Source organism: Hydractinia symbiolongicarpus, chromosome 5 (assembly GCF_029227915.1).
Source record: "Hydractinia symbiolongicarpus strain clone_291-10 chromosome 5, HSymV2.1, whole genome shotgun sequence".
Lineage (NCBI taxonomy): Eukaryota > Metazoa > Cnidaria > Hydrozoa > Anthoathecata > Hydractiniidae > Hydractinia > Hydractinia symbiolongicarpus.
The window spans coordinates 30,694,313-30,710,805 of record NC_079879.1 but is presented as its reverse complement, the minus strand read 5'-3'; the positions used below and the strand labels follow the sequence as shown (position 1 = coordinate 30,710,805).

The following is a 16,493-nucleotide window of genomic DNA, read 5'->3' as shown; positions in this document are numbered from 1 at the left end:
CATGCAAAAAAAAACCTTAGGCTAAAGACAAATTTTAAAGAAAGTTGCTTTGCTCTTGTTGGCTGCATACATGATAAATTATATAAATATAGTCTTTCTTCCAAAAGAAACATAAAATGGATTACAAAGAAGAGCAAACTGGAGAGTTTGAAGCATTAGAAGCTATTTTCTCAGAGGAACTTACAGGTAATACTATGTATATACTTTTAGTAGTGGATGCTGTATTATAATGTGCAGAAGATAGTGACCTCTCATTTTGTTTTCATTCTACATTCTCATGTTCTGAATGAAATCTTTCCACCCACATTTTACATAATGCCAACTTTCATTAGTACTATTTCCGGAAAATTACAATAATCTGTCTATAAATGTTATTGTCATTTTTGTTGTCAGAATTTATCTATGTTGCAATCACTGTATGGTCTTGTGCATTGAAGGTGCATTAATTTAAGGAGGAGATATTAGTGCACCATTAATATGGCTTCCATTTTTTTCAGTGTTAACCACAGATCCATATTCCTTTAAAGTGGCTATTAGATGTTCAAATGAAGATACGCGAGATGAGCATAAAGTTGTTGGTATAACGGTTTATGCATATAAATAAGTTTTATGTAAAAATTTAGTTCAAGGCGCTTGACATAATTTTTTGTTAAAGATGTTTTATGTACATAAAAATACAATATAGTACAAGATAGTATAGATTTACAAGAATATAATTCTGTTACATGCTCCATAAACTCCTACTTTAATCAGCAAAAACAAGAAAAAGTTTCACCAATTTCCTTGAAGTCTATCCACTAAAATTTCAAATTGGGCAAAATTGGAAATATGCATAAATTTATGTGAAAAAATTATTCTATTCACAACAGTTTCTGGAAATGAAACAATGAATGTAAATTCATTTTCAACATTTTTCTTAGCAAAAAATTTGAGCACTTAACAAATTACAATATCAGCAAATCTTTATCTTGCAAAAACTGTCCAATTTCATAGCGTGAAAATTTTTCTAGTGATAATTTCTTAATATGTGGATATCATTGAAGTTAACTTAACGAGTTTAGGACTCTATTACATTTATGTAAGACATAATCTTTGCATCACTTGTGAAGTTAATGTGTAAGACTAATTCCACTGATATAAAATATATAAATCTTTTTTTTTTAGTATTTGCAGATCTAAAGTTTACATATGTAGATGAGTATCCTGATCAAAAGCCTATCATAGAAATTGAGAACACATCAGAAAACTTGACAGAAGACAGAATTAATGCGTTACAGTCTCTGCTCGAAGAACAGGTAATTCCTTCACATCTTTTACAAACGAATTGAATAGATTTCATTGGAAAAAGTCTGGGATAGACAAGAAATTTCAAGTCTATTTTTAGGAATGCCAAGGGGGGGAAACAAGATTGTCAGATGGTATACAGTTAACCGTGGTAATAAACAATGTTGTATGACACTTGACTGGCATTGGGGTTTAGCAAACTGCTGTAAATTTAGCCAAGATCGGCGGTTGGCACTCCTTGGTTGAGGTGCTTCCCTCCGAGTTTCCCATACTATACAGACCAGATGGAAGCTGCTACGTGTAGACCTGAATGTCAAATCAGACCAAATGTTGAATCGGTGCCATAACACTCGGGAAAATCGTTCAGATTCGGCAAAGCACTCAGAAGGAGAGACTAAAACAAAACTTTAATAGACAAGTGAAAACGGAACCCAATTGCTAAGATTCAAGACAGCGTGGCGCTGAGTGTACAAATTTCCTCTAAGAAAAGCGCCAATTTTTTCAATGTGTAAAACTGCCAGATCAAAAACCTTAGTAAATCCAAAATTCCGAATAAAGTATTTCCCCACATTTTTTTTCTGTTGAAATGAACAAAATCTTACAAAAAATTTTTGTATCTCGAAACATTAAAATTCTTGTTTTTTATTTTGTTGAATTTATTCCATTGTATATTTTCTTGTAGTAATTAAGGGGATTTACTAAAATTTAATGTTCCCCTTACGAAAATTCTTCACATAAGATCAAACTAAAGAAACTTGTATTTATTTAGGCAGAGGAGAATATCGGAATGGTGATGATATTTACACTCGTCTCGACAGCACAAGAACAGTTAAATAATATAATTGAGGATATAAAACAAGAAATACAAGATGAAAAAGATCGCGCAAAACTCGAACAACAACGTCTAGATGAAATTAAAGTAAGTATCTTCTTGTTTTATTTATTTCATGAGCAAGCGAGTTGGTAGAACGTGAGGTAGTGATTTAACTCAAAACTTAAGTAATTTAAAAAAATAAGTTCTATACAATGAAAGATCTTTTTTCTCGTATGAATAGTACATTTAAAGAGTGAAAAGTTCATGTGCAAAGCTAAAATCTTGTAAAATTTAAATATTATGGTTAGCAACTTCGAAGCTGAAATCAAAACTTGCCTTTAGTAACTGAGGCTTAGATAAAAATGAAATCGTTGTGCAACCAAAAAATTGTACCATTGGATATTATTAAACATTTGAGAATAGAGCTGGATTTCCCGTTTAGTTTTATTTGTGGAAAACATCTAATTGATTGATAACTTTCTCTTTCTCTCTTCATGCAGTACTAACATGAACCAAAAAGGTCATGAAGCAACGAATAATTAGCAGAAATTATCAAATTGCATTATTATTGCTCTGTTTAAGGTAGCCTTTTTACATGCATGTTGAAAGCTGTTGCGCATGTGCAATTTATACAATCCTGATATGAAAAACTGTATGTACAACAAAATTTCATTGTGGTTTTAATTCTTATTTCGAGTGAATATCATATCGAGTCCATAAAAAGGCTACCTAAGCGCGAATCTCCACAGGGCGATTTTTACGACGATCGTCATCAATATTCGAATTTGATTAGTCGCGATTTTCGTCATGACGAAAAGTTAAATTTGTTTCTACTTTACGTCACAAAAATCGTCGCGAATATCCTCCAGTGGAGATTCGGCTTAGGAATAGTTATTCTGATATTTTTACGCGTATTTGTTTTGCTCTTTCTTTTTTCATATAGTATAAAGGAACGCCGGTAACGTTAGAAAACTTCTTAGCGTGGAAAATAAAATTTGACCAAGAGATGATTGCATGTGGGAAAAGAAAACAGCAAGACGAAAATAAACTTAAAAAATTGACTGGCAAACAATTATTTGAAAGAGACTCCACGTTAAATGAATCTGATATTCAGTTTATAAGTGAAGCTGGTGTCAAAGTCGACGAATCGTTATTTCAAGACCTAGATGATTTGGACTTAGATGAAGACTTCGATGAATAAAAATAATGTCAGAATGAAATATTGCTGTTCTAATTTTTAAATAAGATTTTATACTTAGTTTAGTGTGAGCTCTCCAACACGTTAATTGTACAGCCTTTTGCGGTCTTAAAAAAAAAGATAGATGCGAACTGCGCAACATATTTTTGCGATTGGAAAATGTCGCGGAAAAAATGCGAAACTGATGTATTTATTTGGAAGGCTTTTTTCCGAAAAAGAGTTAGCTTAATTTTGATTTGATTATTTTGCGAAGAAAAATAATCGCAGAAAGAAGTGTATTCAAGAACGTAAAGTATATCACGATATAATATCAAATCCTGAATAAAATGCATTATTTAAACACTATCGTCTTCTACTTTTTTCGCGTAAAAATGTGCGAATTAAAAGCACAAAAGAAATTCCCGATAAAATTTGTTCGGCAAACTTTTCTTCCTTAGGTATGTCAAGTCTTTTTCGTTGGTATCTCCGGAACGTCTCATTTTCCTACTGTCTGATTTGTCTGACGCAAACGAACGTATTAGAGAAAATCCCAATAAAGGTTAAATTCACACACAATGAGCACAAAGCCAGTGTGGTAACATTCTACCCGCTTAAATAATACAATAATTAAATATATTTGTTCGAGTGATTGCGTCCATTCGCCAAAAACTAAGGATTTTCTGATAATGTTCGCGTGAGCAATAAACAATAGAAGTAACCTAGTAGAATAGAAATAGAGAAGTAACGAGCAGTAACTATTCATAAAGGGCGGCCAGTATTCTGACAGTAGGATATCACAGGCGTGCAAGACTGTTTAGTCCCCAGGGGTAGAGAACAGTTTTCTGAAAGAAGACGAAGTCTTTTTTTTCCGTTCAAAGTCGAAATAGTCTAAACATCTGAACGTGATATTTGGTAAAATTTTGTCCAACTAACTTGTATGCTAAATTTTCAAAAGTCATTTAGAACGGTAAGATAAATCTTCAATTCCAGAATCAGATCATCAAAACTAAATGAAAACATATTTTGGAATAAATTAATTTCTTTCATATATTACACTATTTAACATATTTAAAAAAAATGATTAAAAATGAAAGTAACCAAACTCGTTTTTAGGAAAGTATGCTATGTTTTTAGACTTCAAAAATTTCGGGAAAATTATTTAATTAATCAAAATTATAATGTGCCCTGGGAATAAGGTTGATCCTAAGAAGAAACTATTTATAGAAGATTTTAGCATAGACACGCTTTAAAATAAAATTTTTAAATTTTACTAAACTTGAAGAGGTATTAATTCGAAACATTGCATATTAAGATGCACATGAACAAAACAGACATTATATAGATGCATATGTATAGTATATTAAGCGAGTATCATTTCTTCCAAGTCGTCGTCTCCAAAATGGTCAGGCGTCTTTAACGGCGACCTTCTACTTTGATGGACGTGTTTCGTACGATTGTTAGAGTTTTTCCGGTTAAATGTCGGTTGATAAGCCGACACATTATCATTTTCATCTTCATCAGAACTGAAAACAATGTTGTTTTTATTTTTATTATGATTTTTATTTTGTTTCGAGTCCTCTTTAAAGGGATCGTCAAATAAATCAAACGGCGAATTATTGTTGATTTTATGATTTCTAAGACGTGGACTATCAACTCCAGTCGGTGAATACGTCGCATTTAACCCTTCATCATTATACAAATCCCGACGACGAGTTTTTTTGTCGTCCGCAAATATCGAATCGTTCGTCGAAACTTTTTTAACGCTATTCCGTGCGTGACGACGATTTCTACCGGATGGCGACCCTAACGTTAATTCGTCGCTATCTTTTGTATTACGTCGTTTTATAACGGGCGAATTTTCGTCAGAATGCGCAGGTAGCCCTCGATGAAGATTTTGGTCAGTTCGTTTAAATTCCCAGGAATTTTGGCGGTTAGATTTAGTATTGAATATATCATCATCTGTACTTTTACGTCTCACAGCAGGAGGCGCTTGTTTGGTATCTCCGCTAAAATCAAACGGCTCGTGTGACAAAAAGTCGCCTTCGGTTTTGTATCTTTCTTGTGTGGTACTTTCAAGAAAAATTGGCTTCTTTTTCGGCTTCTTATATTCGTTCGGTTCTTCGTAACTATACCCATTCTCCTCTGTGATATTGTCGGGATTTTCACCTCGATCGATAGCCTGCATCCTCGCTAACAGGATTTCTTTTTTCTTTCGTTTTTCTAACATTTCCTGTTTCTTCCTTTTAAAATCTTCGTCTTGTCCATCGCGTTCTTCCAAGGCTTTCTGACGGTGCTCCTGTTCTTTTTCGTTTTGTTTCCTCATATCATCAAGCAGTTTGCGTTCTTGTTCTTCCCTTCTCAATCGCAACTCTTCTTCCCTCGCGGCTTGCTCCTCCCTTTCTTTTCTTTTGCGCTCTTCTTCAATTTTCGCGATACGCCTCTCAAGTTCCCTCTCTGCTTCTTGTCGTCGACGTTCTTCTTCTGCTTTCTCAGACTCCTCTCGCCTCTTCATCTCAGCTAACTTTTGATCGATTTCTTCCAACCGTCTATCTTCACTGTCTCGCTTTGAGTTAGTATAAAAAAAGTCTTCGTCCTGCATTTCTTCTATCTCGTCTTCCTCGTATTTCTTTTTAAGCTCGCCAACTAGCGTTTCAACGGCCTTTGTTTCCGGCATTGGTGCATTTTTAACTTCATTTTCTTGTGTCGGAGAAGCGGCTGGACTATTTTCTTGTCTTGGAGAAGCAACTGGACTATCTTTTTCAGCATCGAAAGAAACCATTTTAGTTCGTGGGCTAGCACTCCCCCTGTTACGTTTTTCAGTGGAAGCCTTTTTTACAGATTCGGCGTACACGCTACCTTGTTCTTCTTGATGTCTTCTGATGGCTGCAGGGACAGGATCATCGGGACCAAACAAAGTATGTTCACTATCCTTACTGCCGCGCCGTTGAAGCCGCTGCGAATAAATGTTTGTAATTTCTAACGCTTTCTCCTTATCCTTAAAAATAACATTTAAACGGATCAGGAAAATCTAGCCATCGTACTTAACAGGAGTTAAAAAAGGGCTTGTAAAAAATAATTAGAAAATCACCTTTAAGCGGCGTAACAAATCTTTTTGTTCTTGTTCCAGTCTTTTCATTTCATCAACAGCTTTCTTGTATTTTTCATTCTTCTCCTTTAACTCTCTCGCTCGAACCTTTTCATGCAACTGGACAGCGCGAGTGAGTTCCTACAGTAAAACACACGTCAAAACAAGTTCACAGAGCAAGCATGCAAACCTTACTTATTAGAGGAAACAATTTGCAAAACAACTTTTTAAGTAACTCTATTTTTCATTCCGGCTTGAGTTGATAAAAATAAAAGTTAAATTTAACAAATTGTTAGCTTGACACTTTCATGTTAGTTATTAGAACTCACGAAAGGTGTAATACATCATATTAATACCAAAGATACAGGTCTTTTTGAAATTTAATATTTTAGAAATTAGGACACTGAACGTGATGAGATGTCTGAAAACAATAATTTTTGTTCTATGGACAAAAGGAAACAACGAGGGGATAAAATTAAACTGGATTATTATATGATTATACAAACTTTGGATTTAATAACAGGCTCTTTTAAAATAGCAAATACAATAATGATATTGGTTACAGTGATTCACGCCAAATAAAACGACAGGAGAAAGAGGGAGAGATAATGTACTTCATTGCATAGGGTATTGGGAGCAGTATGAAACTGTTTCAGAAAATTTCAGCTAGGGCTCAGAAAAGTGAACTAGGAATGAAAGTATGTGTGTAACTAGACAGGATGAAAATTTGGAAAGTTAAGCATGGGGTCATTAAAAAAATTCACAAAATTATGCGGAGCCCAACTCAGACTTTAACCTGGACATTCTAACAATCAATCAATTTTATAAAACTTTCAGAATGAAAAGTATTTTAAGGAAATTGTTAATAAGGTCTTTAAATCATCCTTCTGATTAATTTCGGAATTCGGGATGATATTCAGATGAGGAGACAGCCTTTATAAAATTCATAATTCATAATTTTTTTTATTGTTTTTACTTTTCTTAATAAAAAGAAAAGTGTCTAATTTCGGAGGCCGTGTTAATACAGAAATTGGGTTGTTTGTAAAAAAACATGTAGTTTTAAACATTACCGCTATTTTCTTGTTCTTTTCTTCCATGGCTGTCTCCATTTCTTCTAATTTCTTGCTAAGTGTATTTCTCTCGGCTAGATTTTTTTCCTTCGCCATTTTTTCATACTTTCTTAATTTCTCTTTTGTTTTGTACAATTCATCTTCTCGCTTTTTTAAATCTTGCTTAGCTTTGTCTCCAACTTCCTTCTGTTTTCTGAACTTTTCTTGCATCATAAACATCTCGCTGCTATGTTTCTTTAAAAGCGATGGCAGCTCAGCTTCAGCGTTATCAAGTTTGCGAATCTCTCGATCTTGAAGTCGTGCGGCTCTTTTTAAGTCTCGATTTTCGATAGTTAAAGTTTCGATTTGGTGCTGCAGATCGTGTATGATGTTATGCAGTGCCTTCGATTTGTTTCGATTTGCAGACAACACTCTGTTGACCACAACGCCGCGATCTTCGTTACTGCGAGTTCTACCAGAATTACCACGACCCCTCCCTTGACCTGTAGTTAAAAAAACTGAATTGATAATCATGCGTTATAGTTTCAGAAACTTTCTTCTTGAAATATTTTCTTCTGATATATTAAAAGACGCTGAGATACTCAGCGAGCTAGAAACAATTTTTTTTTATCTGACACACATATAGCAGCACAGAGATCACCAGTATATAATTGTTTCTCTCATCACTCAAAACCATCAAAATCAGATCTCTCAGCATCTTCTTTCAAATCAGTCTGAATCACAACGCTTGTGTCTAGTTTGATTTGTGAATTTTAGGTCTAATACTGACAGATGAAAGAGAATACATCAGTTTCAAACATCCTAGAGAGTTTAGTTTGTTATGACAACTCCACACCACAATCGTTAAAAGTGACCACATCGGGAAAGGACACATAACGTAGATCAAAAATAGGCCACTATTTTGTAACATTTTCACTTGAAGTTAAATAGAATCTGAAATATCTTACTTGGATGGATTTTATTTTATCATGATTTGGTTGTAACCACAATTTAGACACACTTTTTACATTGTTTTGTGATTGTAACTGCTTGCTATGCCTAATTTTTATTGTACACTTTTTCATAATGGTATATATATGTACACTATAGGGTAAAAACTGCATTTTCATAACAAAAGGACACATCTCCAATCATTTGTATTGATGTTTTGAGCTACATTTTTAAAAAACTATAGACAGAAAAAGTTAAATATATAGAACTTAGAGAATGTGACACGTATCCCTTTGTTACTAATTAAATGTTTAAGCTAATGTTATTAATTGTGATCTTCTATTTTTGGGGTTAAACTATATGTTTAATGACACTACACGACTGAAAAACATTTACAGGCTTAGAAATTTATGCAAACCTATGCTGCTTTCATTTTATAACGTTCATAGAAAGTGGAAAACATTTTCTTTACAAACCTTTTCTTGGAGGCTGTGAGACAGTTCTTCTTTGTGCTTGAATTTGATTCAAGTTATTTGTTTTTTTTACAGGTTTATTACTATTATTCTTTTTTGATGTGTTATTTGTTTTCGGGGGCGGTGGTACAGGGTCCTTATCATCATCTGTATCTTCATACTCATCACAAGAGCTTTCATAAGAATCTTTATTCAAATATCTTGAACTGCTCCTTCCTGAGGGACTGTTATAGCTTGAACTTGAATGATCAAGTTTGTCATCACTAGTTCTTTTCGAGTTTTTGTTTTTATTTTGTTTATTAGGTTTGCTTACGTGGTTGGAATCATCTTTATGTCGTGGTGTTGGTTCATCATCAGAAAATTCACTATCATAATTATATTTATCACGTTCATTTGAAGTTTTCTTTGGATCATCGTCATCATCACTATGAGAACTCTCATACAAGTTGTCATTTTTGCCAGCAAAATCAAACTGCGAATCAGACATCATTGGGTTTGTTTATTTCACTATAAGCAGATTTTATATGGTTAGTTGTGTTTTAGTTGAACTTCTCAAATACATCTTAATATAAAACATGAAACCGTTTCCCACTATCAAACATTGTAAACTGTTTTGTTACTAAATACAAAATTGACTTTTTTGTTACTAAGGTGATGATAAAATTTTGTTGAATAATTTATTATCTTTAAATGATGTTTAATATATATTTGTATTTCGGATATAAATATTTCAATAAAGATTTATACACCAACTTTAAGTAATTTTTGTTGAAAAACACAGTCAGTTTTAATTAATGCACATTATAAGAAAGATGTATAGAAAAAATAATTAATTTATATAGCATATTAAATAATTTGATTACAAAGGAAACATATATCACTTCATTTTTTTCAGCATAAAGGTTCAAACACACTATCATTTTTGAAATCACTGTTATTGCACAGTTATTGAGCATGAATAATGATAAATAAAAATTTACTTAATGTTTTTTAGATAGATAGATGTGCATATTTTACATGGCTAGCCTCACAAATATCGAGGGATATACCCTGTCTATTATTTCCAGGAGGGGCCATGGCGTAGATGGAGAGTCCTAGAGTATTTAATGCTCATTTTGAGCTACGCAGACCCAATTAGAGCCCGCGCTCTATTAGACAACTCCCGGCAACATCCAACGGCCCACACAGTGTGCCATCTTCCCAATTTCCCTCACATGGCTTGGTTAACCCGGGGCTATGGTAACATTCACTCGCCCATGTTGAATCACCGTCAAGAGGAATCGAACCCCGGTCTCCCGCACAGAGTACGAGAGCTATAACCACTAATCTACGGCGCCACGAACCAATGATTTACCAATGATTATTAAAAAGGAGAAGTTAAACTTTTTATAAATTTTCATTTTGATACTTATTGGTAGTACAAGATTTTTTTTGTCACTATTTTGAGCAAGGACTACCATTTTTATTAAACGTTAATTGATAACTAATCAGTAACAATGACTGTTAAACAGACAAGATAGATATTGATGGTATAGTTTTGCCTTAAAATAGCTACCATATTTCAAAATTAAACAACAAACTGTCAAACAACATGATAGCTAACAATGATTGCAAAAAAATAGTGCAATTGAGCCTCAACACCCGTACATAGTGATTTGCCAATTCCCAGATTTCCTTGGCTTTGCTCAAACTTAAGCTATTACATTTAATCTACTGCTGTTTTTAATTGATAGATACAATTTATTTTAAACACAAAATCAATGGCAAACAACCAGAAAAGGTCTGTAGGTAGGTAGGTAGGTAGGTAGGTAGGTAGGTAGGTAGGTAGGTAGCTAATGCTAATTTTGAGCTACGCAGACCCAGTTAGGGCCCACGCTCTACTTGACAACTCCCGGCAACATCCATTGCCCACACAGTGTGCCATCTCCCCAATTTCCCTTACATGGCTTGGGTTAACCCCGGGGTTATGGTAACATTCACTCGCCTATGTTGAATCGCCATCAAGAGGAATCGAACCCTGGTCTCCCGCACAGAGTATGAGAGCTATAACTACTAATCTACGGCACCACAATAACCACTAATCAACGGCGCCACATGCTAAAAATCAGGCTTCTGTACCAGTAAACTTTTATTTACTTAAAGTTGAAAAGTAACTAGAATACTTTACAGTGACATATACTCCCCCCTCTCCAGGTATTTTTCAAAAAATATACGAATGAAGATTATTAAGTGTTGAAACTGTGTGACTTTTTGTACCTCAGGAATTGTATTGTCAAAAATAAATTTTTAATAATTTTTGTAATGCCCCTGATTGCAACAAAAAAAATTTGGGGTCATATATATTGGTCCAAAGAATTTTTTTTTAATTATTTATTTATCCTCTTATGTGCATGCAAATTATTATGTCTATAGCTCTTTCGGTTTAGAAGAAAGATAATTTATGGACAACTGATACCAAATAAGTTGTTTTAAATTTATTAGAAAACCCTACTCATACCGTATTGCGTGTTCATTTATCAAACTGCCCGACTTTTTCATACTTAGAGACAGTTTCAGGTAAAAAAAGAATATGAACTCAAAATGCCACTGAACCCTTTGGTTTGTCATGACTGTTTAGAAACTAAAATTTTGTTGATTTTGTAGAGGCATTGGTTTATCCTTTATGTTGTCTGTTACATGCAAAATCTAAAAAACAAAAGATATTTCAAAGTAATTGCTTAAATTTCCAATTCTTTTTGTATCTCTTTACAATTTTGGAACTAACATATCAAAATGAAACAACAAAAAATATTTGCTGAAGCTGCTGTAAACGGCATCCGGGTATTTGTATACAACGATGAAGATACAGATGACGACACTGATGATAAAAATGATCTGATTGATCTAAATGCAAATCAAAATGAAGGTACCCCAGTTTTTAATTAATTTGCCTTATTTATGCTTATTGTTTCAGAAAATAAAAATAGAAATAAAAGTAATACTGCATTATCAATATTTGCAATCTGCAGGCATTCTCTAAACCTCTGGCACAGCTTGTATATCTGCTTTACTGCAGCTTTTTTAATTGTACTTTTAAACTTCCAAATCCAGATGAAGTTCACAATGAGTCTTACTTAAAGCAATGTATCATAACAGAGGGCACTGATGGTAAAAACAGTGAAAACTATAGCGATGATGAAGATGAAGAACCCAATCCTTATCTGCGTTATCCAAATTAAATTCTTGTTAATCAAAGAAAATTTTATTTCATAAATTCTGCCTTTGATGAATCAATTTAACAACCAGTGCATCATCATCATCATTCTTGGCTTAACGTCCGTTTTCCATGCTAGCATGGGTTGGACGGGGTATATTAATGACCCTCTTCCAATCTGATCTAGACTGTGCTAGATCTAAACTCACTTTTCAACTCAATTTTCTTTGAACATGATATTTCTAGTAACTGTCCAAGAAATATTGCATAACTTCTTTTTCTAGGACACAAAATTTAAAAAGAAAACACTTTGAGGCTCAAGAAATGTCAGGTGTTATCAAAACAACAGAAAGATAACTACTCCTTGTAATTATTTTAAAGGAAACTACAGTCAGTTAGATATAATCCTAGTAGAGCAAAAATGTGATAATTTCTTAACAAATCTAAAACAGGACATTTCCCTAATTGGAAATGAGTGTGATTATGACATTTCAATAATTTTTGTTTGTTAAGAATTTATCGGTATATATAAATATTTTTTTAATTGTGTCCTAAAAATCTTTTTAGTAAAAATTCCATTCCATGAAAACAAAAACATAACCAAAGAAATGATAATTCTTTTTATCAAAATCATGTACCGCAACAAGTGCCTATTTTTTCTGACAAGTTATATAAAAAAACAATAAAAACCAAGGAAGACGTCTTATAGATAAAAGATGTCTTTCTAAAGATGCATTTAAAGGGTTTTTAGTCACTTCTACATCTGTAAAAGGTCTAAAAGACGTCTTTAAAAAGGCACATCATAAAAGAATTTCTTAAAAACATCTAATAGACTTCTTTGGAAAGACGTCTTTTAAAAGATAGATAGATAGATAGATGTGCATATTTTACATGGCTAGCCTCACAAATATCGAGGGATATACCCTGTCTATTATTTCCAGGAGGGGCCATGGCGTAGATGGAGAGTCCTAGAGTATTTAATGCTCATTTTGAGCTACGCAGACCCAATTAGAGCCCGCGCTCTACTAGACAACTCCCGCAACATCCAACGGCCCACACAGTGTGCCATCTTCCCAATTTCCCTCACATGGCTTGGGTTAACCCGGGGCTATGGTAACATTCACTCGCCCATGTTGAATCGCCGTCAAGAGGAATCGAACCCCGGTCTCCCCCGCACAGAGTACGAGAGCCATAACCACTAATCTACGGCGCCACAAATGCTAAGAGATGCCTAAGAGATCTTTCGAAATGCATTTTAAAAAAAGGCCTCTGTTAGACGCTTAAACAGATGCATTATAGAACAAATCAGTGCTAAAAAGGACGTCTTTTAGAAATGCGGAAGATGTCTAAAAGAGTCTTTTAGAGCTCTTTGTGTGTTTTTTCCAACAATTAAAATTAGTTCTTTCATACCTATTTGTAAAGTAGTTGTTCAGTAATTTAGTAAAGGTTTAACTACATTTTAAATATCTAACATCTTTTTCCACTTCTTAGACAATGTTCCCTAAATCGAAGCTTAAAAACCAACTCATTATTATTGCAGTAAGTGCGCCTTTTGGGCTATGTTGGTCAATCAAAAAGAAAAAGGTTAAGTGGTGCTAAGTCTTTTTATGGTCCTAAAAATAAATTTAATTTTTCTGCTCGGAAAGACTCATATTTGCAAACAACAAGGAAAGGGGGATGAGAACATGAAATGTTTTGGATGGTGGCCCTATTTTCATATCTATTTATCTCAGAGGTGTTTGTCTAGAAATAAATAGCTAGCTTTATCAGATGTTTATTTGTTACTTAGTGGAAGATAACTCTAAAAAAAATCACGAAAAAGTACAACAACAAAATAAAGCCTGTTGACAGTACAAACTCTTGGCTTGTAAACTTTATCGCAGCTGCAGTCACCATATTGTTTTGAAAATAAACTTAACCGTTGCGAGGTAGTAGCATGGGTTCTAATCTTTTATGCTCTCCGTTGCTACAAAAGTTATATATGTTCAAACACTAGCATCGGCAACAAAACAAAACAAAAAATCGATAAAATATATAATTAATATTGAAGACATGATACGACAAAAATAAGAACATATATGTTGTAATAAAACCAGTAAAAATTTAGATTTATCATTAAGTCGAGGTGGAGACGGCACGCCAGCCGCGGGTTTCCAATATTTTGAAATGGCTACTCAGCGATTTTGAGACATGCCATTTCTATGCGCCAGTGAATCTGTGAATCTGTTGTATTTTTGTGTTGGCAGCAGCTCCATTACCTAGAGATAGATATGTATAATTTACATGGCTATCCTCACAAATATTGTAGGATATACCTTGCCTATTATGTCCCGGAGGGGCCATGGCTTAGATGGAAAGTATTAAATGCTCATTTTCACCTCTGTAGACCCAATTATTAGGGTCGGCAGTCTACCACACCAAACAAAACAATCATCCTGTAGCATCCAGCAGGCTACGCAGTGTGCCATCTCCCCAATTTCCCTCACGTAGCTTGAGTTAACCCAGGGATATGGTAACATTGACTCGCCCATATTGAATCAATAAACTCTAAGTTGTGACACTGTTTCTGACCCAACTACTAACATGGAACTCCGAACCAACTTTTAGATGTCAGACTGGCCTGTCCTAACAAGACAGGTTGGTGCATTTGCAGTTGGGATGGCCCATTTATTCAGCCTAACAAATTTATGTAACTCGTCTTAACTGTGTCATCAGATGGAAGAACAGACCCAACTGTACATAAGAAGTCTTGAATTTTGAAATGGTGTGTCATAATATAGGGCAGGCCCAACTATTGACAAAGGACACTTGTGCTTCTGAAAGATGGGACAGGTCTAACCATTATCAAGCAACTCTCATGCTTTTAAAAAACTGTCATAAGATGGGACAGTCCTACAGACAGGCAAGTCTAGGGACTCCCAGACTAAAGTTAAACCTTGTAAGATGGGCTGGACCCAAGAACTGACACACTGTTTTGAATTTAAAAATATTGAAGACAAGCCAGGCTCAACTGTGGACAAGTTCAGTGTCTATAAGGAGAGAACTAAAGAGGGTAAAATTTCTGGAGGAATAGAATAAATCATGAATTCTCAAAATATAATCTATTACAAATAGAGCTAAATTTGTGATCAATACAAATAATATCCATGTCCTAAATTTTTCTGTCTTAAAAGTTGAAAAATCGCAGACATAAATTGATAAACAGGGATTAGTAGCTCAGTCGATTGAGCGTTTGACTCATATCCATGTGGTTGTTTGTTTTGATCCCCACGTAGGATGTTGTCTAGTTGGGCGGAAAAATTTTAGAAGGTTTTTGTAGCTCAAATGGGAGCTATATACACTCTAGAACTGCCTTCTTGGTTCTTAGAAAAATTTAAATTGCTCAAAATTGGTAAGACTGATTACATAAAATATAAAACTGCATTTTTAACGCTATGTTGCGAGTTGATCCTAGCCCGTCAATTAACAGGGCAGTGTGTCAAAAGATGGACCAAAAAATAGAATGTCTCATCTATATTTATATGATTTAGGTTGGGTCACCAAGCACTACTAAAAGTATGGTGTCACCTATGAATATATTTTACTAGCTCACCATCCTCTAAGGGTAATGTCGGTACTCAAGCTGTCAATCAAGCAGGAGTTTTATATATCCTATATTTGAAGTTATATTACATTGATAATGTGATTTTTTTTTTATTTTGTGTGGCTGCTGAATAATGCTCTGTAATTGACTTTATTCTCAATGTTCTGTCAGGTGTTTGTTTACAGCATACTGTCATGTTTAAACTTTACTAAAGAATCCCTATTTCTGATATCCGCATGCTAGGACCTTTGTTACGAAGATATCATTGATAATATCTTCGATGAAATCAAGATATCATCGAAGATATCAAATTACCTTTAAAAGTTGTCTTTGTATCTATCTTTGTTTGACTTTATTTGTCTAGCTAAATTGTAAGTGTTTTGTATATATAAAAATTCTGTTGCATTTGTACCATGGAACTGAAAAAATATGATGAAAAATTCTCAAAGAATTATGTAGATACATTGTCTAATTAGCCAATGATAATCTATCTAGGCAAATTTTTTTAGTTTCTGCCATTTTAAAAAATCCTTGCTAATTTATTAGACTAATTTACGTCATTAGTTAGCTCTAAACTGTTTTCTTGTGCCAGGGTCCGAATTAGAAAAGTAAAGTCGGTTCACAAAAATTTTGGCGCTCTGTAATGAAGTAAACCACCAGCTAGATGTGGCCTGGGAATGCCTTAGATCAATTACCATTTTTCTATTGCCGTTCTTCGTTCTTAAGTTTTAAAAATGCGATCTAAATAAGCTTTTCTATCTTTGTTCTTAAGTTCTTAAAGTGCAATCTAAAACAGCATTTTTATCGCCGCTTTTCGTTCTTAAGTTTTTAAAATTCGATTTAAAAAGGCTTTTTTATCACCATTCTTCGTTCTTAAACTTTTA

At 34.0% G+C, this 16,493-nt stretch overlaps 2 protein-coding genes across 2 annotated transcripts; one reads left to right on the top strand and one right to left on the bottom strand.

The window, feature by feature from the left end:
* Window positions 1-3,629, top strand: LOC130645889 (RWD domain-containing protein 1-like). The gene is made up of 5 exons (XM_057452016.1): window positions 1-186; window positions 498-578; window positions 1,165-1,295; window positions 2,054-2,203; window positions 3,042-3,629. Exons 1-5 carry the CDS (start codon window positions 117-119, stop codon window positions 3,297-3,299), a joined length of 690 nt encoding a protein of 229 aa, XP_057307999.1. The 5' UTR covers window positions 1-116; the 3' UTR covers window positions 3,300-3,629.
* Window positions 3,630-4,444: 815 nt separating this feature from the next.
* Window positions 4,445-9,602, bottom strand: LOC130645884 (uncharacterized). The gene is made up of 4 exons (XM_057452011.1): window positions 8,837-9,602; window positions 7,431-7,912; window positions 6,364-6,501; window positions 4,445-6,270 (listed from the first exon to the last, which is right to left on the bottom strand). Exons 1-4 carry the CDS (start codon window positions 9,321-9,323, stop codon window positions 4,636-4,638), a joined length of 2,742 nt encoding a protein of 913 aa, XP_057307994.1. The 5' UTR covers window positions 9,324-9,602; the 3' UTR covers window positions 4,445-4,635.
* Between the last annotated feature and the right edge of the window lie 6,891 nt (window positions 9,603-16,493).

What these genes read in the sequence shown, in the direction of transcription:
- LOC130645884 (XM_057452011.1), bottom strand. Translation starts at nt 9,323, where the DNA reads ATGATGTCTGATTCGCAGTTTGATTTTGCTGGCAAAAATGACAACTTG. An exon ending in AAAAGAACAAGAAAATAGCG is followed by an intron (nt 6,502 to 7,430) that starts GTAATGTTTAAA and finishes GTTTTACTGTAG; the next exon opens with GAACTCACTCGCGCTGTCCA. An exon ending in ATTTGTTACGCCGCTTAAAG is followed by an intron (nt 6,271 to 6,363) that starts GTGATTTTCTAA and finishes GTTATTTTTAAG; the next exon opens with GATAAGGAGAAAGCGTTAGA.
- LOC130645889 (XM_057452016.1), top strand. Translation starts at nt 117, where the DNA reads ATGGATTACAAAGAAGAGCAAACTGGAGAGTTTGAAGCATTAGAAGCT. An exon ending in AGATGAGCATAAAGTTGTTG is followed by an intron (nt 579 to 1,164) that starts GTATAACGGTTT and finishes TTTTTTTTTTAG; the next exon opens with TATTTGCAGATCTAAAGTTT. An exon ending in AGTCTCTGCTCGAAGAACAG is followed by an intron (nt 1,296 to 2,053) that starts GTAATTCCTTCA and finishes GTATTTATTTAG; the next exon opens with GCAGAGGAGAATATCGGAAT.